This window comes from Ochotona princeps, chromosome 1 (genome assembly GCF_030435755.1).
Source record: "Ochotona princeps isolate mOchPri1 chromosome 1, mOchPri1.hap1, whole genome shotgun sequence".
Classification (NCBI taxonomy): Eukaryota; Metazoa; Chordata; class Mammalia; order Lagomorpha; family Ochotonidae; genus Ochotona; species Ochotona princeps.
In genome coordinates, this window is record NC_080832.1 from 93010433 (window position 1) to 93024358 (window position 13926).

The 13926-nt window shown below is 38.7% G+C and overlaps 1 protein-coding gene across 2 annotated transcripts in view; it reads right to left on the reverse strand.

Moving 5' to 3' along the window:
- PRIM2 (DNA primase subunit 2) overlaps positions 1–13926 on the reverse strand; it is a 290246-nt gene that overhangs the window by 3463 nt on the left and 272857 nt on the right. For both annotated transcript variants that reach the window (XM_058661806.1, XM_058661814.1), the window contains exon 13: positions 5902–5970. In XM_058661806.1, the coding sequence (XP_058517789.1) occupies positions 5902–5970 (69 nt within the window). The remainder of the gene's footprint in view (positions 1–5901; positions 5971–13926) is intronic.

Consider the following 13926-nt stretch of genomic DNA (forward strand, 5'->3'; position numbering starts at 1 on the left):
CTAGAGGCTAAAGTCCTTGCCTTGCACACACCAGGATCTGATATGGGCGCTGAGCCTAATCCCACCAGCACCAATTCCCACCCACCTCCCTGCTTGTGGCCTGGAAAAGCAGTCAAGGACTGCCCAAAGCCTTGGGATCCTGCACCCGCGTGGGAGACCCAGAAGAGGCTCCTGGCTCCTGGCTTTGGATCAGCTCGGCTTTGGCCATTGAGGGTGTTTGGGGAGTGAATCAATGGATGGAAGATCATCCTTTTTGTTTCTCATGCTCTCTGTATATCTGACTTTGCAATAAAAATAATGTTATGCAACTATTTATTATATAAGAACTTAGTAACCTTGTGCTATCAACAATATATTGGGGAGTTAGAACCTTTTGTTTCAAGTTACGAAAGTTTTCAATACACCTATTATCACAGAGAATAACTCAGTATTTAACTTATATCGGATCTTAATATCAATATTATACTAATTTATCTGAAATGGAGATAAGTTTCATTTAGAGGGTTGCCATGGAGGGAATGAAAGGTATATGAAAGTACAGAAGAAGAGCTGCTGGTCCTATGAAATCTACCTTAAATGCTTTACAAAGAGTCAAGAAGTGCATGTTGCTTTAAAAAGACTGAATTTCCAGAAAAGACAGATCTTGCTCTGGTATATTAAGTTCCTTGTTCACTAGGAAGAAATTCAAACTGGAAATCATTGATGGGGCACATAATGAGTATGGCTCAACAAAGATGAAGTTGAATTCCAGTTGCAAAATTACACTCCATCTTACATAGAAAGATTAGCAAGTAAGTGGCATTTAAATGCCTTAAGTTAAAAATATAAAGAAACACATATTTGATTGAATCCCCTTTTTTAGAAAGATCTATTTACTTCTATGAAAGGTAAGAGGACATCTCTCCTTCCCCACTTCTCTTTTACTAATGGTTGCCTCACCCCCCAAAAGCCTACCACAGCCATGAACCAGGTCAGTCAGAAGCCTGGTTTGAATCTCCCTTGTGGGGATAGGGTCCCAAGAGGCTGGAGCAGCAGCTGCTGCCTTCTCACAGGTGCCTGGGAGCAGAGCAGTGGGACTGGAAGCAGCACTTCATCCAGGATGCAGGTACCCCCGGCGGCTGCCTAATGCGCTGCACAGTAACACTTGCTCTGTCTCATTGTAAGTACTGCTTTGTTAGAAACTACAACAGCGCCACGGGCGTTAAAAATGAGAACTTGAACCAAGACTCTGTGTGGTTTTATATTTTTGACTTTTTCCCCTTGGATCTGTAATTCTCCTTCTTTACTCACTTCGTGATGCTGTTTGTGGTCTATTCCATTGCCTGGTATCAATATGAAATGATGGAAAGCTTCCTTCATTTAATAGGATTCCATTTTCTCTTAGCCTGGGTTTTTGTCTTCTGATTGTGTAGGGCAGCCATTCAGTTTGTTTTCATCTTGCTTAAAAATAAACTTAGGTGTTTTTTCCCCCCAAGAAGGGGAAAACCATAAACCAAACAATGAAATGTTTTAAATTTTCTCCCATTTTCAAAATGTAATTCAATCTGTATCTGTGTCCGCTATTTCATGTATTTCTGCTCGAGAGCCAGAAACAATTTCCTTTATTCCTCCAAAATATACAATTTGCTTTATTCCAGATTTGGGAATATTTAGCATTCATGATTTTTTTTCTGTGTACCTTGTTTCTTTTTCTAATCAGCATACTGCTGACAATGTTTTTCTTTGTGTTTTTTTTAAATGCTGCGTATATTGCTAGTTACTAACAAATTCTGTGAGGCATTTTCATTCTGCCATGAAATAAGCTCTAAGGTGAAGGATCTGTAAGGGATCACTGTAGGTGGGGTTCACAGACAAGCGTGGGGGAGTCTTGATAGGCTACATTATACCTTCAAAGAATAGGAAGTCACTGAAGGGCTTACTGACATTAGATTCCTATTTTTTTTTTAAGATTTATTTTTATTGGAAAGTCAGATATACAGAGAGGAGGAGAGACAGAAAGATCTTCCACCCACCAATTCACTTCCCAAGTGGCTGCAATGGCTGGAGCTAAGCCAATCTGAAGCCAGGAGCTGCTTCTGGGTCTCCCATGTGGGTGCAGGGTCCCAAGGCTTTGGGCCGTCCTTGACTGCTTTTCCAGGCCACTAGCAGGGAGGTGGATGGGAAATGGGGCTTCCGGGATTAGAACCAGGACCCATATGGGATCCTAGGTGTGTACAAGGTGAGGGCATTAGCCTCTAGGATACCATGCCAGGTCTAGATTCCTGTTTTAAACAGCACTCCAGCAGTTAAGTAGAAAAAGGATTAAAATGAGTGGATGTTGGGAAATGAGTAAGGAAGTTGCTGTAGTCACCTCAGTGTGCGAGGAAGGGGGGCTTCCAATCCTGCATTCTAATTGAGATCAATAATTATGACCTTGGCTTTTGTTTTGTTTTTAGATTTCTTTAGATCGAAAATTGTCTGCCTTTCAAATATAGTTCACTTCCCAGATGGATGCAATGGCCGAGAGGCATCAGGCCCAAACAGCTAGCAGCTTCTTACAGGTCTCCCATGTGGGTTTCAGGGGCCCAAAAACTTAGGTAATCCTACACTGTTCTTCCAGCAGGGAGCTAGTTTGGAAGTGGAGCAGCCAGACTGTGAACCTATGCCCATAAAGGATGCTAGAGTCACAAATGGCAGCTTTATATGCTGTGCTAGAATGCCAGTCCCAGCCCTTGAGTTATTACAAAGACTGAAGCATACTCTGTAAGTATATATACTTGTATAAATATGTAAGACTATGTGAAGGGACTGGTATTGTAGCATAGCAAGTAAAGCCACTGCCAGCCTACGACTATGGCACTGTATTTGGGTGCTGGTTTGAATCCTGGCCATCCTACTTCTTATCCAGCTCCCTGCGTATGCCTAGGATAAGCAGTGGAAGATGGCCAAGGTTCTTGAGCTAATGCCACCCTTGGCACACCTGGAAGAAGCTCATGGCCTCAGCCTGGCAGAGTGTTGGCTGTTATAGCCATTTAGGGAGTAAACTCCTCCCTCCCATCACTCTAAAAAGATTCATTTATTTATTTTTAATACAATGAGTGATAGGTTTGAACAAGTTTATGTGTAGAAATTTATAGGTTGGTGAAAAATTATGTTTACCTACTTAGAAAATAAGCACTCAGAATTGGTGTCTACAGAAAGTTTTTCCAAAGATATTATTTAAAATTAAAACAGTAATCTACATCAGACCTTGTGTTTTCACACAGACCATACAGAATTAACTGAGATAATCAGGTTTCAAACAGGCTGCTACTGAAATCTACTAAAGGCATCTCTGTGAATGTTTGCTTGGAATCCTCACATTTTGCACCCAACGACCATAACAAGATAAACCTATACCTCATTTCTGCAACAGCAAATGTAGATTTTTGCCAAGAATGGAGGCGGTTGGTTTGACCTATGGGAGACTTGGGTTTTAATCAAGAGGTTTTGAAATGACAGCTTATAATGAGGCAGCTGGTATTACCAAAAAAGCCATATGGACCTATCACAGTGCTGCTGTAAATGGTATCAATTAACTGGTTCATTTTCAAAATTTTCATTTAAGTAGGTTTGATCACAGAGGCCTTAGGAAAACAGTTTTATTGCAGGGGGTAAGGATGGCAGAAATCTGACAATAAAAATGGAGTCTGTTTAAATTTGAAAAAGAAGACAGTTACATCCAAACAGGTAAACTGAGGCATTTAGTGGATGCAAACAGCCTTTATTGCTTCATTGATTTATATGATGTTTAAATTAGGCTATTCTGTATGTAAGAAAATTTAGATTAATGAAGATACTGAAAAGCCTTGCATCTAAGTAAGGTTTAAAAATTGGCTATAGGATCAATATGGTCAGTAATAATCAATAGGAGATACTACAAAGGCAGATTTGAGAACTATCAAAAAATTCTCCTTTCCAGTGATTGTGTCACAAACTCAATTTGAAGCCTAATTTTCAGCTTGCTTATTAAAAAGGAAAAAGATTTCACTTTGTGAAAAATCTAAAGTCTTTTAATTAAACAGGTTCACCAGTGATTAAGAGGATATAGAAAATTAAAACTCTCAAGCTGGCCAGGCAAGTTATTGAATGCAGTCTTTGCAGGACTGCAATCACACAAACCAGTGCTGAAACAAACCAAGCATGCAGCTTATCTGATGACTCTAACTCTAAAAAAACTAAACAAAAAACAGATTTTTGTTTTTGATGGCAATATTATTTAATCTTTTAAATAAATTATATAGAAGAAAGAGGACTGGACTTACTAGAATTGGGCTCCAAATTTTCCATTAATCAGCTATGCTAGATTAGACAAGTCACCTCAGATTGCTAATCTGCTTTTCTTTTTAGGTGTGCACCATGAGGTTTGGAAAAGATACTCTTGCAATTACCTCTACTTTTAACTAGTTTATGAGTCTAGACAGGAATATACTGATAAACGTAATAGTCATTACAAACTAGGCACCATATACCACAGAAGACTAACAGTTGTGGTTAGGCTTGCAGCTTTAAATGGAATAGACAGCCTGGGTTCAAATTCAAGTTCTGCAGCAGCATGACCCGAGCTTCTCTATGGTTTATTCACAAATGAAATAAAGTAGCTCCTAGTTGTGGTGTACAAATAAAAGGAACTACTGTGTTGCTAGTACTTTGTGCTGTGCTGGGCATACAGCAGGGTTCTACAGATTTTGGCTATTTTGGTCACTAGTAATATCATCGAAATTTTTTTCGATAAAATATGAAAATTTTGTATCTACACAACTAGAATTTTAAAAAATGTAGTGACTAGATAAAACTTAGTATTTTTTTTTTTTTTTGTGGAGGGGTGTCATGGATCCCTTTGAAAATTGCTAAACACCAGTTTCAGACTTCAGACAAATGCACATAGATACCCAGTGGCAGTATTTTAAATGCATGGATCTCCAAAGTCTACTCAGACGTCCGTTTCAGGTTAGGAATGCCTGTCCAGGATCACAGATGGCAAACAGGAAAGGGGGCTGGATTTGAGCTGCAGATGGGATCCCGTGGCCTGCACAGGACCTTAATTTGTCAATGTGAACACCTCTGACATACTCTTCAATGCAACATAGTTCTATATTTGTGGGTATTAATCTAAGCTAGCTTTCTTTTTCTGAAATTTGGTTCATTCTGTGTAGACCTCTGAGTCTGAGCCCCTTGCTTTACATATTTCAAAACCAACTCAGCCATTCAGCACTCCAGTACTCTATTAAGCCTCTTTAATGCTAAAGGGGAGCCATGATACAAAGCAAACATTTCCTTACTCCCTGGCCACTAGGAGAGGAGTCCATATTTGCCATGCAAATAAACATAGCACTTGGGATAAGATTAGAGTAACATGAGGTGGCAGTCACAAAGTAGAAGGATGAGATTTTCTGCAAGAAAAGTAGCACAAGTTTTTGGTTCTTCCTGGCAGCTATGGATCAGATCTGGCCCACTAACTTACATTTACCAATAGGATCACAGGTATGTCGGTTCACATATATTTTCTGGGGTTAATTTTACACTAAATTGGCGAAGTTTAATAGCTGTGACAGAGACACTATGGATGCAAAGTATCAAATGTTTACAAGCTAGCTCTTCACAGAAGCTTACTGACAGTAAATAAAGAGTGTTGGGTGTCAGTTGCAACCATGTAAGACTGTCTCATGAAGTAGATGCTCTTAGCTACAATATTCCTGGGAATGTGAAGTCCAAGCTTAGTCTCTGACTTTTCTATGAATTTTATAAGTTATGAAATACCACGTAATAAATCCCTTTCTTCTGAAAAGAGCTGGAATAGTTTCACTGTTGCAATGAAAAACCCTGGATGAAATGTACAGAAGCCTGAGAATTATACCACAAAATTCAAAAAATTTCACTTACATTATGTATCATCTCAAAGTACTTCTGACAGGCCACTTGATAATGTGTCCCCTTGACTAAATCCAAAATCTAAAATGAGGAAAAAGAAAAAAAGATTAGAAATTAAGTTTCTTTTAACGCACTGCAGCTCACAGTTGCTGGCCTTTCCATATCTTCATTCTAGACAGGAAACCCAGTAAGTCAGGTAGCATGATGTATTTCTGCAGCTTGGACACTGTGATAATTCTGACACTATGTAGTATGTTAGGTCAGTGCTAAACCAAGAATGACAAGATGGTAAGCGAGCTTTCTGACCTACCAACTGTGAATTTTATAACTTTACCTTGATAACAAGATGGAAACAGATACTAGTATTACATTACATCTGATAGTTATTGTCAGAATAGTATATTGCAACATCTTTTCCAAAATTGCAGATATAAATCTAGCAGTCTAATGGTTGTTTCATGAAGCAATCAAGTAAACATTTTACATTTGTGTTTTGCACATTACTGGTTTAAACAGATACAGCATAAAATACTGCTGTGTGCCCATCAGGAAAATTTAATGTTAAACCCTTTGGAAGAATGTCTGGAGAGGGAATGCTTTACTTTCAATCAGATTTTGTCCTTTTAGAAATGAAGTTATTTCTGGTAAAGCTAAGCAGAATGTGAGAGTGGATAGTCTATTCTGAACACCTATTAGGAACGTCAGCCTATCTTTTGTAAATACAATTTGCTTTCCAATTCTGTTTTATGTAATCTCTTCAAAATGGTACAAACTTCGCTCCTTATCAGCAAAGTGCAATAGCAGTTGAAATTTGTGAAGTATCATCACCTCCCTCCCTCTCTCAAATAAATAAAAAATACATTTGCTCTATTTGTCAAATGCAGTAAAATTCTGGAATTAAGAGATAACCCCTAGAAGTAATTCTGGAGAAATGTTAATTTCCACCCCATTTCAAAAGGCGGACCTTCCTGTCAGAAAAAGAAATGAATACAAAGTCTCAAGTTCCTGTTCTCCTCATTATTAAATATAGTTTACATCTTTTCACGAAACACAGGAAAATTACAACTACAGAACGGGGGTCATATATAACTGTCAAGAATGTACTCTGATTGTCTTATAGATTACATTTCTGAATTTCACATCACCTTTTATTAAACTTATAGGAAAGATCTGTGTAAATGCCAACCAGTCATAAAGCCCAAAATCCTGCCTGTCTACTGGTCTACTTTCCCTGACTTGTTTCAGAACAAAAGTCAACTTTGCTAACAGTCTAAACTCATATTCCCTGATGCTTTTTCATACAAATATCCAAATTCTGCTGAAATGAACTTGTAAATAGTTACAGGGAAGCATCCATGATGATACATTAATATCTGTGCATCAGAATTTAAGAAGGAAATATTTCAAATATAAACGATGCCATAAATTATCTGAAAGAAAAATGAATTTACAAAAACCATTGTGGTACATAAACTTTTTACAAAAACATTAAGTTCAACATTTCTTTGTGTGTAGAACTGCATTTAAATGTTTTACAAAGTAAATATACATATATGTATGAGATAGAGTACAAAGAAATCTGACAGATAAGCCACAAAACCTGAGAAATTCAGATTTATTGAAAATGTTAGGGTCTGTCAAAAATAAAATTTAGGCTAATCAGACAACCCCACCAAATTTCCATAAAGGAATCTTTCTTATCTTCTAGGAAGAATACTTAATGGATTTGAAGCTAAATTGTAATCAGAATTATTTAATCATCTATCCATAAGCAACCTCATCAACCATGTCAGGCATATTTGAGGTGAATGAAAGTTTCTATACATACATAAAGTTGTGATGAGAAACAAGACAATGATGGTTTCTTTGGCTAAGAAAGCTATTCAAAAAAACAGTTGTAGGTATAAGGAGATAAGGTAGGGAAGGAGAAAGAATAGTGAGTTAGTAGATGAAAAGTCAAGGGAAAACTGCTCTGAGCCAATTTTAACCATCGGGAGGAGATACTGTTTTAACTCCAGAGAAGAAGAAATATATCCTTTTTGTGCAGAGATATTTGTTTTGAAATAACTATTTACTGAAGAAAGAACTTAAAAATCATATGCAGATTAACTGTCTTACTTTCCTTAAAAGAATATTAAAAACTCCTTAAAATTCCCACAACTAATAAAGTTGTCAATTTCAAATTGTGGTCTTAATTACAGAGGCTTAAGAAAAGAGAAGATCTTGTGGACTGATAAATGGAGTTTGACTCACTGAGGAAGAGGAGGAGTCCTACAACGTTGGCAGCACAGGAGCAAAGAACTGTCGGGAACAGCATCATTCTGCCTGCACTGCTGGGAGGAGACCGGCACGCAGAAGCAGAAGGCATCCCAAGGATCCAGGAACAAAATGGCAAATGCAGTGGTGGGAAGAAGCAATCCAGTCTGGTGACAGATGGATTTTCCACTGAATAGCTACAGGGTACTTGTGAGAAGCAGATGTTTTGCATGAAAATGCCCAAAGGCATTTCCCCCAATGTTTTAAAATAATGCATTAGATATATCATTCAACCGTCTCCTTATCACAAATGATTTTGTTAGTAAAAATACTTTTTAAACTCAAGCCAACAGTATCAGAAACAAACTATTGTAACATAAATGATACACAACAAAAAACCTTACCACTGACTAGCCACTAACATGATGAACAGATGCTTCTGTGCAGTAACATGACCCCTCAAGTCTCTTACTGTTAACCACAGTATCTGCTTTGCTGACTGCAAAATTTCACAAGCAACTGAGACTTTTTCTGTACTCAAGCAATACTGTGTTAAGATATTCTGCAGGTGTCTGTACTTTTGAGATTGGTACCAGTAGAGCTTGCTGGTGGATGAATCCAAATGTAAGAAAGCCAAAAAAGAAGGGGAAGGAGAATGACGCTATGAGCAAGACAGCAAAAATCAGTTTCTGCTACAGAAGCAAAATTACAAACTTAGAAAGCAAGACTGAAATCCGAGAAGGACAGATGTATAAGGTCTACCCTCTGGAGCATAACGTGTGGGTCAAATCAAAACACTCCACAGGGTGAAGAAGTCACATGAGGATGAAGTCAGGCATGGCTTTTTAGCAATGCTTGTTTTGCTAATACAACAGCGAAGGCTCTAACTTCCCACCCTGACAAGCAGCCATTGGTCCTTCTCACATTACCCCCTGGCTGCCAGTGGGGCTGAACTACGGTGGGGGTCTCAGGGAAATAATGTAGAGATGGATGCTGATTTAAGAACAGGAGATGAAAAGAGACAAAAGGAAGCAACAGGAGATACAGAAAGCAACACCAAAGTGTAACTCCATGGTGTCTCACTGACCAGTAACACTAAGTTTCTGGCTGTCGTGTTCTGTTCTGGAAGAACCAAAGCACACTATGATTTCCCCTAAGATGGACTTTCCAAAATTAAGACCAAACTGATTCAAGGGCTAACTGAGGACCAGGACTGAATGTACATCCAAACAGAAACCTATTTGTAAACATACTTATTTCTATGAAAAACTAATATTGTTCAAATGGCAGTATGTTATTAATGATCAATATACTCACTCAAGTATATAAATATAACAATCTATTTACTGTCCTAATCTGATTCTCTTCTAGCTCCTCAGTAAGCAAAAGGCTAAGAAAAACTGAGGACTGAGGTCTAACTAGTCTTATATTTTGGTAATGCATATCCTTCTCTTTTCTCCCTCTATATTTTTAACTCTGTAAGTGAAAGTTCATTAAAAAATGCTGTTAGATTTGAAAAAAATAAACAGGGCAGTTTATCAACTTCACAAAAAAAAACTTGCATCATGCTTGTATCTGCTACATTTGATAAAAGTATTAATTATACTGGTACTTCATATAATTGATTCTCAATGAGAATTACTAGTTGCTTTTTTCCCCCTGTATGAAAATTCTACTACAGAGATCTACCAAGATATTCCTGCAGTTGAGGAATAAAGAGCACATAAAGTGATATTTTTCTGATTAGATAATTGATAGATCACAGCCAGGTGACAGATTCTCTTGCAATGACCACCAGGGTCGCTCCAGAAGTCCCCTAAAAAATTAGATCAGATAAACAGAGACCAATAAGGAAAGCTTAAAACAGACAGGAAACAGTCAGTTTGGGCTCCCATATACCTAACTAGGTAGGACACAGATTAGTTACTTCTCACTAAGGTATTAAAGATTTCTCTGAACACCCCTCCTAAAACTGTTCTGCTCCTCAATTGCTAATATATGGCTTGTTTGAGGTACAAACCTGTTTGGACTATCCTAAATTTCATGTAGTTCAGTAGAAATCACGCTTGAATACTTTAAGCTGCTAAATATATAAATGAAAATAGACACGAGACTGCTGAATAGTACCCTATAACCATTTTAAGGTGTATAGCAGCTGGCTGTATATAAACTATAATTGATGTCAATGAAGTAGTTACAGGATGTGGTTAAGAACTTGCATTCTCTAACATACTGTTACTTAATACCATGTCAATTAACTTCATGATGTCGTAAATTGTTGTTGAAATTGCATAGGGGCTTTTCATTGGAGGGGATGATATTCCGCCAGCCCTACTTCCACACCAGGGATGGTTTCCCAATGAAACTGTTGAATTTATCTGGACAATAAGATGCCGGACTCTGCATGGTCCATGCCCGCAACGAAGGAACCACTGGTTATGAGCTGTACTACTGCAACAATGTGGAGGAATTCAATATGGGGGGAGGGTTTGGGAAAGGGTTGGGGGAATCCCAGAGCCTATGACACTGTATCGTAAGATGAAATAAATGTAGTTTAAAAAAAAAACACAGGTGGGAAATGCTATGTCTTACACATTCTTATGCACACATACACCCACTCACAATATAACTGAAATATAAAGATCATTTTAAGCAATACTTTCTTCTCTCCTCCTAATACGCTCTAGTGTCTCCTGCCAGCTGCAACTTCCTTTTTGCCTTGTGCATCAATGCCTGCCGATGAGACTCAGTCTTGGCAGCCGCATATCGCCACCTGCCCATCCTTGGCTCTAGTGAGTGGAATGCTGTACTGCTAAGTGCTGTATTCACCAATTAAGACAGGCAGCTAGTCTGTCCCGAATTCAAGGTCACAGTGGCTTACATAAAAGCAGTAATAACCTTGTTTCTTTAAAAATAAAACCCCAGCCTTTTAAAACTAGATCACACTGATATTTTCACACTCCATTTCCAATGTTCCCTTATTTCAAAGGTGAAAGAACGCTGTGGTGGAGCTGCTGAGTCTGAAACACTTTTACACGTGTTACTTTGCCCTGTTTCTCTTGCACACAGCCTTGCTTGGCCTCACACCTCTGCTGTGTCCTTCACTTACCCACAAGTCAGGGCTAAGCCTCTCTACTAAAGATGTAGTTTTCCCATTTGCTTAAAACACTATATTCCACAAATTTTTTAACTCTCTTATTGGTTACAAATGTCATTGTCTGAGTGCATCCTACGTCCAAATGTCTTAACTCTTCCTGTTGCTCAGCCCTCAGTATTGTTTTTCTCATTAATCTTTTACTCATGCAAGATGACTTCCATACTACCACCAGAGTAACTTCAGCCAAATCAAATCCTGGCACTGCTGGCTCTCAGCTCATGTGGGTACATACTTTTCATCATGGTTCAAAGGCCTTTCTCATCCAGCACCAGTCTCTCTCTCTGAAATCACTCCTGTCCCACTTGGTTACTGGGGTGCTCACTGGCCAGCTCACCTTCTCCCTGCATGTTCTTTAGCATTTTAGTTCATACTATCTTGTGGATGATAGGGGAGGTATCTTGTCTACAGTTCGGCAGGATTTACCAGAATGCTCTTTCTCAAACTACCTTGTCTCCCAAATCCAATTTTCATCAATATTCCCAGATGAGGTTTCATCAAAACAGACAACCTTATCTAAATTAACAGGCTCATAACCACAAGTCTCATTTTATTCCCTTATCCTGCCAGAATTTTCTTTATTCCTATTTCTTTCTTACCAGGCAGGTATCTTGTATGCTGCATTTACCACTTCAGCCCTGGCGACTTAAATAGTGACTGGGATTCAGTCTCAGTGACTGGTATAGCAAGGTAGCTCTTACTGTTTAATTCTCCCTACTGACTTCCCAGTCCAAATCCAATGTTTCTCTCTCTCCTGAAAATTTTTCTTCTGATTCTAAATTAGCATTTTGAATAAATTATTTTCAGCAACATGCTTATCATTTTTATTATATGCAGCAGGTATCAAGAAAGGGATTCTTGGGAACATTTTAAACTACTATTCAAAATATAGATTAATGGCAACATTTTGAATGAAAGCATTTCAGCCTTTAGGGAATATCGATAACTCAGTGACCTTACAGTGGGAGAAAGAAGGCAAAGAAAAGTGGCATGAAAGGCCACACACACACATATATACATACATTTAAATTTCTATTCTACGTATATAAATATAAGCATAAATAGAAATGTAAATTTAAATATATATAAAAGCCGACTTACAGACAGAGAGCAGCATTTGTCAAGCCTCAGTTCTATGAGTCAGTTAAAATTACTATGCTTTTGGCATTCCATATTTTCCAACCTGAAATAAAGGTGGTCTGGGACAAGCATTGCAATGTATCAGTTAAGCACTGCTGGAGATGCCTGTATTCTAGAGTGCCTTTGTTCCAGCTTGACTCTTTCAATGTAGTTTTTTGCTAATGTGTTCCCCAGGAGGGGACAGGTGATGGCTCAAATATTTGGGTCCCTGCCACCTATACTACAGACCCGATGGAGTTCCTGCACATGCATTCTGACTAGTCAACCCTAGTTGTCGCAGGCCGTTGGAGAATGAACCAGCAGAAAACTGATTTTCATTAGAACCACTGTTTCTAATGACCTGTAGGAAAATGACAAAACTATTTATGTAATTTATTTTATAATAATATGGTAAGTATAATTTAAAAGATCTTGGGCCTGGCATGGTAGCCTAGAGGCTAAAGTCCTCGTCTTGCATGCGCCTGGATCCCACACGGGCGCCAGTTCACATCCCGACTGCTCCACTTCCCTTCCATACATATCTACCCAGATGATTTTTTTGATGAAAATGCCCAGACCATATAGTGGAAAAAGGGTAATCTCTTCAAAAAATGATGCCAGCAAAACTGGGCACCTGCAAGTGGATGACTGAAATCAGACCCCTACCTCGTGATCAAATACCTAAATGTAAGACCTGAAACTGTGAAGCTGTTGTCTGAAAATGTAGGAAAAACACTTCAAGACATTAATGAAGGTGATGATAACTTGATAAGACCCCCAAAGCAGAGGAAACAAAAACAAAACTAGACAAATGGGATCACAACAAGCTCAGATGCTTCTGCACGGCAAAGGAAACAATCGATAGTGGGCAAAGACATCCAACTGAATGGAGAAAAAAATATTGAAGTCCCTGATAAAGAATTCACATTTAGAATATATCAGGAACTCACAAAACTGAACAAACAGGACTTCAGTTAAGAAATGGGCAAGGAACTCAGTTCCCAAAAGAAACATAGCCAACAAATATATGAAAAATTTCTCAACATCAGTAGCCATCAGAGGAATTCAAATTAAAACTACAGTGAAATATCACCTCACCTCTTCTAAATGGGTATTACCCAAAAAACAGAGGAACAAATGTGGCCAAGAAATGAAGAAAGTGGAACACTTACACGTCGTTAGTGTGAATGTAAATAAAGTCAACCTTTGTGGCAAGCAGTATGGGGATGTCTTAAAAAGCTAGAATAAGGCCCAGCGGCGTGGCCTAGCGGCTAAAGTCCTCGCCTTGAATGCCCCGGGATCCCATATGGGCGCTGGTTCTAATCCCGGCAGCTCCACTTCCCATCCAGCTCCCTGCTTGTGGCCTGGGAAAGCAGTCGAGGACGGCCCAAAGCTTTGGGACCCTGCACTCGTGTGGGAAACCCGGAAGAGCTCTTGGCTCCTGGCTTCAGATTGGCTCAGGTCCAGCTGTTGTGGCCTCTTGGAGAGTGAATCATCGGACGGAAGAT